At 38.9% G+C, this 18,157-nt stretch overlaps 2 protein-coding genes across 2 annotated transcripts in view; both read left to right on the forward strand.

The window, feature by feature from the left end:
- Positions 1–13,756, forward strand: part of LOC108801297 (rho guanine nucleotide exchange factor 26-like) — a gene marked incomplete at its 5' end in the record, with an annotated part of 121,517 nt that extends 107,761 nt beyond the window's left edge. The window contains 4 exons of the mRNA XM_018573232.1: positions 3,108–3,314; positions 9,615–9,682; positions 11,477–11,581; positions 13,440–13,756. Coding sequence (XP_018428734.1) covers positions 3,108–3,314; positions 9,615–9,682; positions 11,477–11,581; positions 13,440–13,582 — 523 coding nt within the window. The remainder of the gene's footprint in view (positions 1–3,107; positions 3,315–9,614; positions 9,683–11,476; positions 11,582–13,439) is intronic.
- A 1,219-nt stretch (positions 13,757–14,975) lies between these two features.
- Positions 14,976–17,920, forward strand: LOC108801298 (rho guanine nucleotide exchange factor 26-like). Its single transcript, XM_018573233.1, has 3 exons — positions 14,976–15,000; positions 15,493–15,597; positions 17,456–17,920. Exons 1-3 carry the CDS (start codon positions 14,976–14,978, stop codon positions 17,596–17,598), a joined length of 273 nt encoding a protein of 90 aa, XP_018428735.1. The 3' UTR covers positions 17,599–17,920.
- The last annotated feature ends 237 nt before the right edge of the window (positions 17,921–18,157 follow it).

An 18,157-nucleotide genomic window follows, 5' to 3' on the forward strand; every position in this document is an offset into this window, starting at 1 on the left:
GCTTTCTTCATATATGGTTTAGAGAATTTATCCAAAAAAGTAGATAATTCTACTATATGTTTTACAATTTATGTAACAGACCTTTAGCAATAGAAGCCTTAATGTTCTACACATCGAGGGGTAAAATTGGGCTCTTATGGCAAGATAAAGACTGGGTGAACTACTAAGAACTAGCAAGTGTTTGTAACGTATTGGCCAGCTAACTTTTCACAGCTCAGCTATGGGCTAATTATTTACTAAAACCTTTTTTTATTACTTAAGGTCCCCACGCACCTTACGATAATCGTACGATAATCGCAGGAAATCCCGCGATCGTACGATTATCGTAAGGTGTGTGGAAGCCGTGTGACCTCTAATACTGTAAGGTCGCATGACTTTGAACTTACGGACATGTTCGAAAACCCGCCGAGCATCGTACGACGTTCGGCGGGTTTGTGGCATGTCCGTACGATAACAGCCGCACACTGCCGCACACTAGCAAGCGCACACTGCCCGTTTGGCATTGCGGTCATCGGAAGCCCGCCCCTCAGGGGGCGTGGCTTGCGATAATTGCAAGTATGATCTGCCTATGCAAGATAGGCAGATTGTACGTTTTTTTTAAGTACCTTACAACCATTGCAAGACAAAAGTCTTGCGATGGGTGTAAGGTGTGTGCCCAGCCCTACAATCAAAGATGAGCAGAGTAATTTTGCCAAAATTGATTTGGCAACCAAACTACCCATTTTGCCCTTGCCGAAATTTTGTGGAAATTAGTCTCAACTTTCAGCATGTTTACTGTTAAAGCGAAGTTTGCTTGCACAACAAAATCAAAAGGCTTTATTTTTGTAACAAAGCTATGTGATCTCCATCTTTGCACTGACATAGTGATGAATGGCATTGTTGGTAAACAAGGCCACGTCATTGAAACACAAATTTGGGTATTTATTCCAGCTTTATTTAAAAATATACACTATTATTTTTAATGCATTTATAACTGCCTTAAAATGAACTTATCACCTGGGTTTCAGCTGAACTCTATAAAGAAACACCAGTTATGTAGTCATCAAAAATAATCATCAGATGTATTAAATGCAAAAGGTCAGTGCTGCTCAAGGTCGGGGCACATTCATTCGCCTGACAGGTGCTGCCCTGCCCGCATCTGGTCAGCAGCAACAAAGGAAAGGATAGCAGCACTCCTAATATAAATATGCAGCTTCATCTTTATTGTAATCAATTAGACATTCCAGAGATGCATCAAAAGAGCTTACCTTGCTCGTTTCACATAGCCATGCACTTAATCATTGCTAAGCGCATGTTTTTGTGAAATATGTAAGAAAAGCTCTCTTGATGCCCTTGTGGAATGCTTAATTAATTACAATAAAGAAGAAGCCGCATATTTTTATTAGGAGTGCTTTCTATCTTTTCCTTTGTTGATGTGTTAAATGCAACAACATCGGTGTAAGTACATGGATTTGTCCTCATATTAGCCCTATCCGATTTACTGAAGAGCATCATTAAGACTGGAAGATAAAGGGCCAGCGCCAAGAACCAGTCAGGACAACATGCTGCCAGGAGCAGTGAGCAGATGGGTGACTGATCAGTGTGCGGCAACATCATTTGTTTCTGGCGGTGTACAGTGACTAGTGTTTTTGATCAAATTTTGCTGCATTGAAATTCAAAGATCTGGCTGTGCTGTGCAGCAGGAGTAACTAACATGGGTGGCTGCACAGAGTTACCAATTCTTTGGCTTTTAAAATATTTCCTATATATGAGTTTCTACTTTGCATTTGGCTCTTTACCTGAAGTTCAGTTTTAAGAAACTGTTGACAGAGATCTTTAAAGTGTTGGTGGTCAAAACATAAGATTATTAAAAGCAGCTGTTTTGAGTTTGTCAGTCTACTGAAAGGTAACGCGTGATAAGTCAGTGATGTCTGCAGCTCCTGTAATTTTTGTATGCGAAATACTGAATTAGCTCACAAAATGGTTCCTTTCACTGAGCATAGGAGGCAAATACAGATTTGAGGCATCAGGAAATAACAGATGTGTTGGATGTGTGCTTTTCTTTAGGGAAGATTAAACCTGAAATCATTATTTTCTTTGAGTTGTATTAATTTTGTTAGGCTGATTTTTGACTGACATGGGCTCCTAAGCAAGATCCTCTTACTCCTCCATACTGTGCACAGTGTTTATATAAAGGAGACTCAACCTTAGCATTGGCAAATGATCAGGAATCACAGATGTTACAGTGAATTTCAAATGTTAGTGTTTTGATTTCCTTCCAGCATGTTTCCTCTCTCTGCTTTAAGCTGTAAACAGGTAGTGAGCTCATGTAAAAATACTCCCGGAATAGCTAAAATAATCATTACCTCCTCTTTCACCAATGTTTTTTTTTCTAGGAACTGTAGTAAGCTGTATTTCTAAACATGCCTGTAACCTGTTATACAGATTTATTTTGACATCCTTCTATTGTTCTGTAGGGGTGATTTATCCTTTTTTATTAAATGTTACCTTTAGACATTTCAGGCACAATCCTACACTTAAAGATCTGGAATAAGCCAAATGTGCATTTAGGATCTGGGAGGTGGGAAGAGTGAGCCAACTTAGACAAGCCTGGTTCAGACTTGTCTATTGGAGAAAACAATCATGATCAGCCTGGAAAATCCAATTGAATCAATCAGGGTTGTGTGACGTTAAGGATTGCTTATGGACTTATGATCACTTCCTCATGTGACCGTAAACAGCCAGATTATAACTGTATACATCGATATCTTCAGCTACAGACTGTGACAAAGATTAATCTAGATGGCTAAGCATAATAAACATAGGCAAACAATGGCAGACACAGACTGTTGAGGAACTGATCTGTGGTACATCAGGCCACACCTGCCTCAGTACGCCGATTAGCTTATGGAAAAATAGACATCTGAAAGTCAGTGGGGTTTTCAAAGATGAGTATAGTTGCTGAAGTGATGAATAGAATTGAATCAACCCAGAAAAACCCAAGTTGCAGCTTCTTGACTTTACAAAGAGCAAGTTTTATTGTAAAGATGCCATCACTGATTTATCATGTTTGAATTGTGTATGGATAACAGTGAAGTTTTGAAATGTGTTATGTTCTATTCCTGCAGTGAGGAAAGCTATAATGTCACAGACTATTCCATGCTGGATCAGCTTCATGTTGAGCAGTGTGACAATGAAGAGCCGCCATCTCCACTGAAGAACAGCACTCCTATCCTGTACTCGAGACAGTGCTCAGCCAGCCATCTGTTTACACTCACCATTCACAGCAATCATGCAGCAGAGAAGGTGGAGATGCTGCTGGGAGCTGAGACTCTGTAAGTAAATTCATCAATCTTAAATAAAGTGAATACTCCAGTCTAACATGAATAATTTGGATTTTAACTTGGGTTTGCAAAGTTTTTAAACTGGTCTTAATGTCAGCACCAATTCCAGGCTCTCAGTTACATAGTTACATATAGTTATATAGTATTTGAGGTTGAATAAAGACACTGGTCCATCAAGTTCAACCCATTGCGTGTATGCACGTGACTTTGGATGTGTATGCGTGTGTATGAGTCCCCGCGTGCTCTTGTTCCTAACAGTACCTGTACCCCTGAAAGTTACGGTCTCTGAGGAAATCGTCCAATTGCTTTTTGAAAGATTCAATATTTGCAACTGAAATCACTTTCTGTGGCAGTGAGTTCCAAACCCTAACTGCTCGAACTGTGAAGAAGCCCCTTCGACCCTTGTGCTGAAATCTTTTCTCCACCAGTTTTAGGTGGTGGCCTCTAGTCTTTGTTATGGAGTTTGCCGTAAAAGGTTTATTGCTGATGTTACTTTCCCCATTGAACATCTTGTACATCAAAATCATGTCTCCCCTTAATCTCCTCACTTCCAGCGTGAACATGTTTAAATTTAGTAACCTTGCCTCATAGCTTTGGTCCTCCATCCCCTTGATTTAGTTTGGTTGCCCTCCTCTGGACTCTTTCCAGCTCAAGGACATCCTTTCTGTGGATTGGTGAACAAAACTGGACCGCATACTCCAGATGAGGTCGAACTAGCTATTTATAAAGTGGTAAAATTATAGATTTGTCTCTACAGTGCATTCCCTTTTTAATACAAGCCAGAACTCTGCTCGCTTTGTTTACTGCAGCCTGACATTGCAAGATATTATTCAATATGTGGTCTACTATGACCCCCAGATCTTTTTCCATTTCTGACTTCCCTTTCTGACTTCCCTAGAGGATTACCCATTAATGTGTATTCCGTTTGCCCATTTTTAAAACTCATTGTAAGTAAATCCTCGACTTAGATGTTGGAGCAGCTTGCAGCAACCCTGCTGTCCCACTCTTTAATCGGAGTGCCATTACTGGCAGCACAAGTGATTTGACTGGACACAGAGGGCAAAGCATTGTTATAAAGTCAAGGATGTTGAGGGCACAGTTCAGCATGGATAGAGGTATTTGTTAGATTAGCCCGACAGCTAAACAAAAAAATTATACCACGCCTAACAAAATGCCTGTACTTTACAGTGTCTTCATCATATGAATGGATCTTGTGGCCGGTGACAATGGTGTTTCGTTTGCTTCAGAATTGTTAAAGAAAGGAGCTGAAGCAGGTTATCTTTAGGTCAACTTGATCTGCAATTAATTGTAAATGATCATAAACTAATGTAAACAAATGGGCTGCATTTGCCCACCGAAGCCTGTCGATACAGACCCGTAAAGTGCACTGAGTTTTATAAAGAAAATAGATTTGTTGACTATTACAATTTGTATCTGGGGTTACTTTTTACATTTTACTTATGAGTTGAGAAGGGATATTTGGTTATGCCACTAGTGCCATAGGCTATAGAGTCCTAACTTCGAATATGATACATTAAAAAAGACCCTCCATAAATATGCTAATTGTTCAGAAATGAGCCCTTCTTGATTCATTGCCTCCAAATTGAGCCTTAGCTATACAGGCACCTAAATGCACATTAGCAAGTCATAACTGTTTTTCGTTTTTTTAGTTTTGGATAGGGTGGAGAAGGATTACAGGTGAAACTCAAATAATTAGAATATCATGCAAAGTTCATTTATTTCACTAATGCAACTTAAAAGGTGAAACTAATATATGAGATAGACTCATTACATGCAAAGCAAGATAATTCAAGCCGTGATTTGTCATCATTGTGATGATTATGGCTTACAGCTCATGAAAACCCCAAGAACCCCAAATCCACAACCTCAAAAAAGTAGAATATGACATGCAATCAATAAAACAAGGATTGTACATAGAACAATATCGGACCTCTGAAAAGTACAAGCATGCATATGTACTCAGTACTTGGTTTGGGCCCCTTTTGCAGCACTTACTGCAATTACTTTTGCATGATATTCTAATTATTCGAGTTTCACCTGTAGAACACATCAGGTTTTGTTTGCTGTCTGTGTCCTCATGAATCCCGCCCGCTCGAGCGTGCACGAGTGGGCGGGATTAACAGGACGTGTATACACGCCCAGTTACATCCAAGAAGCTCCCGGCCGGCCGTGTATAGACAACGGCCGGCCGGCTGGGAGGTATGTTAAACAAAATCTAAAATTTTGGATTGCTTTCAAAAGAGGAATATATGGGGAATCTTCCAATGGGGACACTCGTTAACCTGCTGACCAACAGGGATTTCCTCTTATTTCCTGTTGTGTCTATTGGATAGGAAAGTGAAGGGAAATATGCCTGAAGGGACACAGATGACAAAGACAGCTGACAGAGGTTATAACCCTCCCATACTCTATCCAAAACAAAAAAAAAAGGTTTTGGCTTCAGTTCTAAGTTACATAATTTGTGTTATATACTGTAATGCTAAATTATTGTTGGGGTTTGGATTTTTAGTAGTTATTTTTTCTGACTAGAGACATTTTCATTGTCCCATGACCATTACTACTGTGTACTGCATCATCTAAAAATCTGTATAAAGTGTTGGCACCTGCTACAAGACCTGCTGCATAATATCAGTAACTGTGTTTGCCAGAAATCGGCTTCCTTCCCTTTCCATCATCATGGTATATGGAGTTGCATTTATCTCTCAGTTGCCTGAGTATCTGTTTTCTATCAACTTAGTCCTAGCACTTAACCCCCATGGATCCCTCGTCTTGATGGATTGTCAGTGACAAGGTGTCCATACATTCCCAGTGTTGCGGAGTTACCACTTCTGATATCATGACATGATGGGATTACCAGTTAGAACACTTGCTCTCTCAAGCATAAATTGGTGATCAGCTCAAATCCTCCAGTTTCCAGATGAGTGTTTTTATCATCCTCATATATCTTTCCCACACATCATTATAGCCTACTGTACATCACTTATGTTGCATGCAATCCAAACCTGTTTCCAAGTAATGTCTTTGGGAGGGTTTCTCATGTGGTTAATTTGTTAGTACAGTATTTCTATTATGTAATTTTTATTTATATAGTGCCAATAATACCATTGGTGCTGTACAGAGTAATGTAAGCCAAATGTGGGTAGATCTTTTACCAAAGTTCTGTTATTTGCCATCCTTTAAACAGCATGAAAAGGCAAATGAACAATGTTGCAGATTTGTATGGCATAGGAAACAGGTTTTAATTTGGCAATTGCTTATAAAGGTGCTAGCAACTTGACAAGCAGATCATTATGCAAAATCCCTGTGTTCTTTTGTGCTTATCTCTTTATAGGGCTTATGAAATACGGCAATAAAGAAAGAAATCATTTAATCAGAATATTTGCTCTTTGTCAACTTGCCCTTTTGTTTCTTTTAATGGGTACATCCTTACCTGAGTAATCTATGGAAGTTGTGAGACAATATATTGTTCTTCAAATAGAAGTGCAGCCAGGCAGCTAAATACACAGTCGAAATACATGTGTGTGAATGATTTTAACAGCCAAATTTCTGTTCAGCTGCTTTTGTGATGTGCACACCGACATTACATAACACCTCTTTCCATTATTGTAGCTCGACAGCCCCTTGTGTTACCTGCCTGCTCACTGGACTATGATATAGTATAGTCACATTGCTCATGTCCTCCCTATCTATCTCCCCCTTCTGTAAGCTGCCTATTCAACTTTCCCTCCAGGTTCTCCCTCCATCTCCTGGAGCCTGGAAGCTTATTAGAATGGCATTATTAGGCAATGTGTTAGAGGATAATTGACTATTACAGTACACTTTTATTTTGTTCATTCTAAAATACATTTAAGACATTTTAATTACTATATATGTGGGCTTAAACCGTTGTATCCCTTCCTCCCACTCAGGCACCCAATGCAGTTACATAGAAGCAGGGAGTTCACAGCTGACATAGCTTCTTCTGGTGAGGGCCCATTCAGTTATGTGCACATTGCCACGTGGTTTTTGGTGCATTGGTGTGTATTGTGTTGGAGCAGTCCATTAATTTCATATAGCCCTCCTTACCATCTTGTCTTAAATTGTATTGTGACTGTAATGTCTTCCTTATATTGTAAAGCGCTGTGCAAACTATTGGCGCTATATAAATCCTGTATAATAATAATAATATAGACTTTGCTGCATTGACATGAGTTGAAGGCCCATTAGAAGTCAATAGGACACCCTTCAAAACATGGTTGTTGCCATCGTGCATGAAAATATGAATTTGAAATGTGAATCTAAACTCAGTCCCGCAAGCAAACAGACCAGGGACTATAAGTATAAATATCTGCAGGCGCCGACTTTAAATTGAGCCTCTTACTTTCCCTTCCATGGCAAAACACAGGCGCACTTTGAATTATTTATTTACATGTGACTGAAATTCTGTTAAAAGAAAATCACAAAATATTTTGGGAAATGTAACAATACTGCAGTGTTTCATTTCATCATATTTATAGTCACTCAAATAAGATCAGTGATAATTATTTATCTGGGACAAAATACAATGTGTAAGTGTAAATAGGAAATGCAGTGCTCCTCTACAGATACTTTTACCATTGCAACTCCAGCTTTGGGTTATATTGAACAGTCTAGTGTGAGACAGATCAGCTGAACTCCACCCTCTAAAGTGTTTCACTCGCAATGAGCTTAGTCGTAGAGTAGTAGTTTCCAGAAGAGGAGATTCTCTTATACACAAATCTAAATTATTCAACATCCTCATCAGTAACATGCTGTTTAACATACTCTCACTTGAATCCGATATACAAAATGAATCCAACTTTCCAAACACAGGATAGTAACTGTCAATCCTCATATGATGGTACAATTACATAAAAATATAAACATTCTCCATGAAAAAAAATACCTACATTTAAATACACAGATATAGAAATGCTGCTCATGTGGGCTTCCCATTCCATTCCAACCTACATGGCAGGGTGGACCGACTGTTGAATGCAGGGCCCCAGCTTCTCATGAACGAGCACTGGGCTAGGAGAACTTGGCATGGCTAACCACACATTCACTGTCCCCAGCTGGGCTCTGAATTTTGTGAGTGGGAGAGAAAGTGAACCGTGTATGCGTTGTTAGCCAAGCCGTCTTCTCCTACCCAAGTGCTCGTTTATGAGGAGCATCCACGGAGAGAAGCCCATGGGAGCAGCAATAATAAAAGTAAGCACTGGACTGTTCAATAAAACTACTACGGTGGAGTTAAAGGAGAATTATGGGGTGAGTGAAATACACTCATCCCCATAATTAAATCCGACCTGTGACACTGAAGCTGTCACAGGTCGGCTCTATTGATCGGGAACTCAGCGAACACATAGCGCCCATTGCTGACTTCCTGATCCTCTGCCTGCAGAGCGCGGTGACTGTCAGACTGTCTCTAGAGAGGCTGAGTCTGCTGTCAATGTGCCAGTGGGGTGGATCTTGACAGTATTGCCGGAATCCGTCCCAGCTGCGGCGCAGCCCTGCACTCTCAGCATATAGCGGGCAATATATATTAGTATATGTCCTCCACACCTCTCTATTTCTCTCCCCTCTCTGTTTCTCCAGCATTGACTGGAGGAACGGATGGGGGAGGGGGGTGGTCAGAGCCCACTGTCAATAAGCCAGCAGGGTGGATCTCGACAGTATTGTCTGGATCCGTCCCAGTTGCGACACGGCCCTTCGATCTCAGCACATAGAGGGCAATATACATTAGTATATGTCCTCCTGTGACCCTGAAGAGAACTATGACCAAAAAAGTTAGGCCATGGTTCTCTTTTAATTTGCTTCTTTCTACTAATGTGTAAATGTAGATCATAGGAACTGAATAGTGTTTGCTGTAAAGCAGGGGTGATCAGCCTTGGTTCTCCAGCTGTGGAGCAGCTATAAATCCCACCATGCCGTTGGCTTTTGCAATCAGGTCTGTCGCTGTCAAAGTCTTGCAATGCCTTCTGGGATATGCAGGGATATTCACAATAGCTGGAGTGCAGAGGTTGCCTACCCATGCTGTATGGTATTACTGTAGTGGTTTACAAGTTACTGCGCTCACTTTTCATTCTTCAGTGCAGAAGAAGTCGCAAAATTTTGATTCACTTGCGTTGACAATATTGCTCATTATTTTTAATCTTGAAAAAACAATATTTTGTTTCACCGCACTTAGATTTCAATCTATGATTATTGTTGACACTTTCTCACAAGCCAGGTTTCCTGCCCGCTGTAATCTGAGTATAAATTTGTGTTTTGCAGAAGCGATCGAGCACGCTGGATTACTGCACTGGGCCAGAGCGAGGAAAAGCCATGCACAGATAGAACAAGTAAGAACTGCTGCGGTTGGCTTATACTACCCTCTGCTGTTCACTTGTAGAATGTATTTTAAAGCTTGATCAACTTTAAATTTAGTTTGTGCCAATAAATGAGGATGTTTCTAAAACAGAGGCAGTCATAAATAGCAAGTCTCTACTAAGCATATAATTATCAGTAATTGGTAAGGCCAATGAGATGCTTGGCATTCGTTGCACAGTCCAATGATCATAAATATTTGTGCATTGTGTGCTTGTTTATAACTGTTATCAAATTAGCAATGGAAACATATTAAAGTATTAAATGGGCATGTTGCTTAAAGTGTATTTCCACTCACCATTTTAGAAGTCCCCCTTCCCCATCATGTTTGCTTTGTGTTCCTATTTACACCGCATATGTAAAAATTATTTATTTATTTGTTAGATGTTTCTTTGGTGAAGGCCTTTGCACAGATTACATTCTACACTGAGCAGTTTGAAAGTGAAAGTAGAGTGACAAACTGAGGGACAGAATGAGGTTCCTCTCATTAACATACAGTGCTTCTAAGTCTTTAACCATTTGTTAGGACAGATAGCGTTCAAATCTAGTTTACAACCTATGCCCACGTGACAGCACTCTGTGTCTGCACAGCCAATCACCAAGCGCCGTTGCTGTCATGTGGGAGGAAGGAGAGTGAGTCGCATGCTCCCTATTCCCAGAAGTATTGCATTTTTCTTTTTGCTGCCAGTGGCAGAGTCGGGGGAAAGTGAAAGGAAGGTGTGTATGGATACAAGAAAGGGTGCCTAGTGGAATAATATACCATATGACATAATTTTACGCCACCATATCCTTGTACAGCATTGTGATGGGGTATGTGGACAGGTGATAATATTAAACAAGGAACCTTTTGACTACAGTGAGTCTTCTTCAAAGTTATACAAGTATTTATTTAATCTTGAAAACAGATTATTATAACAAAAGTTCAAGCTGATCCTCAAAGTGACATTAAGGGATCTCTCCTCCCCCCACCCCCCCATGTTAGTGTAAGGACTTACCTTAAATCATGCCTCTTAATCCGATCATCTTCTTTAATGTAGTTTTTCAGACGTCCCTCTAGCGCTGGTGCGGGTCTCCGATCCAACGCTGACTACTCCGTGCTAGCTGGCACTTCCTGTCCCACATTGTCTGCACGGGTGCACGCTGCTCCGTAGACTTACCTTGTGTCTCTCCTCGTCTCCCGGCTGAACATCTGAACTGCTCATGCGCCGCCCCTAGATCTTTTGCGGGTGCCCAAGACTCTTCAGATGTTCGGATGGGAGCGTGTGGCGAAAACACAGGTAGGTTTAAACCTGTTTGAAAAGGTTTTTTTTTTTAAAGATTTTGCATATATCTACTGCTTGCTAGCAGTAGATATATGCAAAAACATGCTGAGGGTTTAAGATTAGACAAACAGAAGATTATTTTTAAACGATTCAATGTAGATTCAGCAAAAATACACTTTGAAATGAGCATGATAAATAATCTAATGATAGCACATATTTATTTTGTGTGTGTAACTTGTAAGATTTTAGGGCTATTGGTGGTTATTTCATTTTTTTTCCATGTTGCCTAAAGTTTAGAACTTCACATGTATGTCCTGATGATAAAACGTCTCAGACATTGTCTGCAGAGGATCAGTTAAAAAACTATTTCAACCAATATTTCTGTTTGTTAGTGATAACTTTTTACCTATCCTTGATTTGCTGAATCTACTGAAATGTTTACGGTGAATGGCTCCTTAGAGTTTTCTATATGTAGATTTATTCTAATACATATTTTTTTCCTCTTAGCTTTAACTCAGGTGGAGATTATTCGGACCTACACAGCAAAACAGCCTGATGAGTTATCCCTACAGGTAGCAGACGTTGTCCTGGTGTATCAGACAGTCAACGACGGTGAGCACAGTCATAATGTTGTACTTTGTTGGGGATGTATGGTGTTTAACTTACATTTCCCAAATGTTAATGATGTATATTATTGGTAGCTTTTATAGTGGGGATATACAGTCCTTAGAATATTATTTTTTACATTTTACAAGTTTTTTAAACTTTTATATTTTGTTTTTATTTATATAAAATAATATAGTTTTACAAATAAGCATCAATACAGTGTGCATCCATGATTTGGCAGTGAATTCTAGTTTTTCTAAATAGAAAGCTAAAAAACTCTAGGAAGCTGTACATGGAAGAGAGAAGTGATGAGTTCCTTTTCTGATTCCTTCATCTGTGTGTTAAATCAGAGAATCCAGTTCTGCAAAGTAGTTAAGATTGGCTTGATAAATATGTGAAAATGAACCCAGAGCATTACGTTTGCCAGTAATTAGTATAAAATATAGATTTAAATGTCTATTTAGTAGACTGATTGAGGCTTGCTTTAAAGTCCCAAAGAAATCAAAGTACCAACTACTTTTCTGAATATGCTGCAGTAGCTTCTTATAGAAAAGCAGCCCACAGTTACGCTATACTGTTGCTAAATGGGCCCTATAATGGCCTGTGTAGATGCCTTTACATTCATTCAAATTTTAGATATTTGGAAAGGTTAAGACCTTTTGCACTCATTGGTAAATCTGTATGTGCCATAATGTTTTACCAAAATGAACAGAATGAGTAGATATTCTATGTTATGAAGCAAAAATGCACACAGCCATGGCTGTTGTCTTATGTTATGGGAAGTCTGTCTCTTCTAATACGGAGAACTGGGGCATCCGTAATTTCACTCAACAGGGGTGTTCCTATTTTCAACTGCAGTCCCAATGACATATATGTCTTTATATTAGTGCCTTAGCTTGTTTTATTTCTCCATGAGCTACATCTGCATATTCCAGTGTGAAGTGTGTGGGATGCAAAGAAGATATCAGAGAATTCCACCTCTCCCTACCACCAGGGCTGTCAGTCAGGACTTATCTACATATTAACACAAAAGGAAGATAAGACAAAAATTCCTCTTTTGTACTGTCTACTGTTGCTTACCCTTTATATAACTTTTTGAAAGTAAAATTTGACATAATTCTTCTTTGCACCTCATGTGGAACTTACAGGAGCTGATGAAAAGAGCTGACATTTTACGTAGTGGATTTGTTTATAATGGTCTTTGGGGTGCCCGGGCGTGAGCCCCTGAAAAAGTATATTCTGGAATAAGATTTTTACCATTATTTGTGGCAAGGGTGTCCTTGTGAATGGCAAATAAATCAACATTACATTAAAGTCTTTTTAATAAAAATGGAAAAGTTTAAAATGTATTGTGACTCCACCAAGTAATAATGCAGATATTTCCTTTCGGAGCGTCTTACTTAAAATATATCTGCAGCATCGCCACCTGGTGCATCTGCTAGAGTAGATTGCCTGTTCAAAATAAACCTCACCTGTACTATTATTAATGAAAGATTCTAAACCCAATCACTAAAATCTCATGTAATCTTTAACATATTAATGTAATTTCAGAGTTTGGTGTCGGCCTTTTTTAAATTGCAGCTTTTTTTTAAAGAATATTTGGTGATCTTGCCATAAAGGTCCATGTCCAGACATGCCTTTTATTAGGATGCCAAGTGTCTCCCAAAAATGCTTCTGCTTTGTCACCCTGTTGCATGCACATTAGCTGGAACTTTTCTTCAAGCATGCTTGACCTCTTGAACATGCACTTCTCCTTATATGGGAGCTTTATATTCAAGGGTACTGTTAAACCCTTTGTGGTTTTTTTACTAACCATTACTCCCACAAAATTAGGTAATCATTGTGGTTTTCTTTGTCTTTGCAGGTTGGTATGAAGGAGAAAGACTGAGGGATGGAGAGAGAGGCTGGTTTCCCATGGAATGTGCAAAGGAAATTACATGTCGGGCTACACTAGAAAAGAATATGGAGCGCATGGGACGTTTACTTGCTCTGGAAACCAATGTGTAGACTCCAATATTAGCCATTTCTTTACTGCAACATTTGCACTATAGTAGCACCACTGTGCATAGGGAAATAAAAGGGAACACAATCTTCAATCTGCTTTGTCATGAAGGTACAACTTCCCAAAGCTGTGCAAACTCCGAGAGTACTGAACTGAGGATATCATAGCTCCCTGCTTGTCAGCTAATATTATCTCCTCCTCTACTTATTGTGCCAATAAATGAGGATGTTTCTAAAACAGAGGCAGTCATAAATAGCAAGTCTCTACTAAGCATATAATTATCAGTAATTGGTAAGGCCAATGAGATGCTTGGCATTCGTTGCACAGTCCAATGATCATAAATATTTGTGCATTGTGTGCTTGTTTATAACTGTTATCAAATTAGCAATGGAAACATATTAAAGTATTAAATGGGCATGTTGCTTAAAGTGTATTTCCACTCACCATTTTAGAAGTCCCCCTTCCCCATCATGTTTGCTTTGTGTTCCTATTTACACCGCATATGTAAAAATTATTTATTTATTTGTTAGATGTTTCTTTGGTGAAGGCCTTTGCACAGATTACATTCTACACTGAGCAGTTTGAAAGTGAAAGTAGAGTGACAAACTGAGGGACAGAATGAGGTTCCTCTCATTAACATACAGTGCTTCTAAGTCTTTAACCATTTGTTAGGACAGATAGCGTTCAAATCTAGTTTACAACCTATGCCCACGTGACAGCACTCTGTGTCTGCACAGCCAATCACCAAGCGCCGTTGCTGTCATGTGGGAGGAAGGAGAGTGAGTCGCATGCTCCCTATTCCCAGAAGTATTGCATTTTTCTTTTTGCTGCCAGTGGCAGAGTCGGGGGAAAGTGAAAGGAAGGTGTGTATGGATACAAGAAAGGGTGCCTAGTGGAATAATATACCATATGACATAATTTTACGCCACCATATCCTTGTACAGCATTGTGATGGGGTATGTGGACAGGTGATAATATTAAACAAGGAACCTTTTGACTACAGTGAGTCTTCTTCAAAGTTATACAAGTATTTATTTAATCTTGAAAACAGATTATTATAACAAAAGTTCAAGCTGATCCTCAAAGTGACATTAAGGGATCTCTCCTCCCCCCACCCCCCCATGTTAGTGTAAGGACTTACCTTAAATCATGCCTCTTAATCCGATCATCTTCTTTAATGTAGTTTTTCAGACGTCCCTCTAGCGCTGGTGCGGGTCTCCGATCCAACGCTGACTACTCCGTGCTAGCTGGCACTTCCTGTCCCACATTGTCTGCACGGGTGCACGCTGCTCCGTAGACTTACCTTGTGTCTCTCCTCGTCTCCCGGCTGAACATCTGAACTGCTCATGCGCCGCCCCTAGATCTTTTGCGGGTGCCCAAGACTCTTCAGATGTTCGGATGGGAGCGTGTGGCGAAAACACAGGTAGGTTTAAACCTGTTTGAAAAGGTTTTTTTTTTTAAAGATTTTGCATATATCTACTGCTTGCTAGCAGTAGATATATGCAAAAACATGCTGAGGGTTTAAGATTAGACAAACAGAAGATTATTTTTAAACGATTCAATGTAGATTCAGCAAAAATACACTTTGAAATGAGCATGATAAATAATCTAATGATAGCACATATTTATTTTGTGTGTGTAACTTGTAAGATTTTAGGGCTATTGGTGGTTATTTCATTTTTTTTCCATGTTGCCTAAAGTTTAGAACTTCACATGTATGTCCTGATGATAAAACGTCTCAGACATTGTCTGCAGAGGATCAGTTAAAAAACTATTTCAACCAATATTTCTGTTTGTTAGTGATAACTTTTTACCTATCCTTGATTTGCTGAATCTACTGAAATGTTTACGGTGAATGGCTCCTTAGAGTTTTCTATATGTAGATTTATTCTAATACATATTTTTTTCCTCTTAGCTTTAACTCAGGTGGAGATTATTCGGACCTACACAGCAAAACAGCCTGATGAGTTATCCCTACAGGTAGCAGACGTTGTCCTGGTGTATCAGACAGTCAACGACGGTGAGCACAGTCATAATGTTGTACTTTGTTGGGGATGTATGGTGTTTAACTTACATTTCCCAAATGTTAATGATGTATATTATTGGTAGCTTTTATAGTGGGGATATACAGTCCTTAGAATATTATTTTTTACATTTTACAAGTTTTTTAAACTTTTATATTTTGTTTTTATTTATATAAAATAATATAGTTTTACAAATAAGCATCAATACAGTGTGCATCCATGATTTGGCAGTGAATTCTAGTTTTTCTAAATAGAAAGCTAAAAAACTCTAGGAAGCTGTACATGGAAGAGAGAAGTGATGAGTTCCTTTTCTGATTCCTTCATCTGTGTGTTAAATCAGAGAATCCAGTTCTGCAAAGTAGTTAAGATTGGCTTGATAAATATGTGAAAATGAACCCAGAGCATTACGTTTGCCAGTAATTAGTATAAAATATAGATTTAAATGTCTATTTAGTAGACTGATTGAGGCTTGCTTTAAAGTCCCAAAGAAATCAAAGTACCAACTACTTTTCTGAATATGCTGCAGTAGCTTCTTATAGAAAAGCAGCCCACAGTTACGCTATACTGTTGCTAAATGGGCCCTATAATGGCCTGTGTAGATGCCTTTACATTCATTCAAATTTTAGATATTTGGAAAGGTTAAGACCTTTTGCACTCATTGGTAAATCTGTATGTGCCATAATGTTTTACCAAAATGAACAGAATGAGTAGATATTCTATGTTATGAAGCAAAAATGCACACAGCCATGGCTGTTGTCTTATGTTATGGGAAGTCTGTCTCTTCTAATACGGAGAACTGGGGCATCCGTAATTTCACTCAACAGGGGTGTTCCTATTTTCAACTGCAGTCCCAATGACATATATGTCTTTATATTAGTGCCTTAGCTTGTTTTATTTCTCCATGAGCTACATCTGCATATTCCAGTGTGAAGTGTGTGGGATGCAAAGAAGATATCAGAGAATTCCACCTCTCCCTACCACCAGGGCTGTCAGTCAGGACTTATCTACATATTAACACAAAAGGAAGATAAGACAAAAATTCCTCTTTTGTACTGTCTACTGTTGCTTACCCTTTATATAACTTTTTGAAAGTAAAATTTGACATAATTCTTCTTTGCACCTCATGTGGAACTTACAGGAGCTGATGAAAAGAGCTGACATTTTACGTAGTGGATTTGTTTATAATGGTCTTTGGGGTGCCCGGGCGTGAGCCCCTGAAAAAGTATATTCTGGAATAAGATTTTTACCATTATTTGTGGCAAGGGTGTCCTTGTGAATGGCAAATAAATCAACATTACATTAAAGTCTTTTTAATAAAAATGGAAAAGTTTAAAATGTATTGTGACTCCACCAAGTAATAATGCAGATATTTCCTTTCGGAGCGTCTTACTTAAAATATATCTGCAGCATCGCCACCTGGTGCATCTGCTAGAGTAGATTGCCTGTTCAAAATAAACCTCACCTGTACTATTATTAATGAAAGATTCTAAACCCAATCACTAAAATCTCATGTAATCTTTAACATATTAATGTAATTTCAGAGTTTGGTGTCGGCCTTTTTTAAATTGCAGCTTTTTTTTAAAGAATATTTGGTGATCTTGCCATAAAGGTCCATGTCCAGACATGCCTTTTATTAGGATGCCAAGTGTCTCCCAAAAATGCTTCTGCTTTGTCACCCTGTTGCATGCACATTAGCTGGAACTTTTCTTCAAGCATGCTTGACCTCTTGAACATGCACTTCTCCTTATATGGGAGCTTTATATTCAAGGGTACTGTTAAACCCTTTGTGGTTTTTTTACTAACCATTACTCCCACAAAATTAGGTAATCATTGTGGTTTTCTTTGTCTTTGCAGGTTGGTATGAAGGAGAAAGACTGAGGGATGGAGAGAGAGGCTGGTTTCCCATGGAATGTGCAAAGGAAATTACATGTCGGGCTACACTAGAAAAGAATATGGAGCGCATGGGACGTTTACTTGCTCTGGAAACCAATGTGTAGACTCCAATATTAGCCATTTCTTTACTGCAACATTTGCACTATAGTAGCACCACTGTGCATAGGGAAATAAAAGGGAACACAATCTTCAATCTGCTTTGTCATGAAGGTACAACTTCCCAAAGCTGTGCAAACTCCGAGAGTACTGAACTGAGGATATCATAGCTCCCTGCTTGTCAGCTAATATTATCTCCTCCTCTACTTTTATCTCTGAAATGTGCTAGAGAAAGTTTAAACTGATGAGACCTATATACAGAACACATCAGGAAATGCCCTTACTAAAGACTTAGAAGAGCTCTCAGATTCTTAATCAGGCTTAGTGTGAGCATGGAAATAGAGAGGGCCATGAAGGATCCTGATTAACGTTTCATAGCCAGGAATAGGAATTTGGAAGTTCATCTTTAGGTGTATGTTACCAATAAAAATATTGATTATGAAAGTATATTATCTATAGGAGAGATTGGAACATCTAAATGTGGAATGAATTTTGTGTCTGTATTAAAGCAATACTAAGAATACTTTGAAGCAGCCATATTTATTAATTTTCTTTTTTAATGATTTG

This window comes from Nanorana parkeri, unplaced genomic scaffold (assembly GCF_000935625.1).
Source record: "Nanorana parkeri isolate BGI_ZX_2015 unplaced genomic scaffold, ASM93562v1 scaffold2284, whole genome shotgun sequence".
Lineage (NCBI taxonomy): Eukaryota > Metazoa > Chordata > Amphibia > Anura > Dicroglossidae > Nanorana > Nanorana parkeri.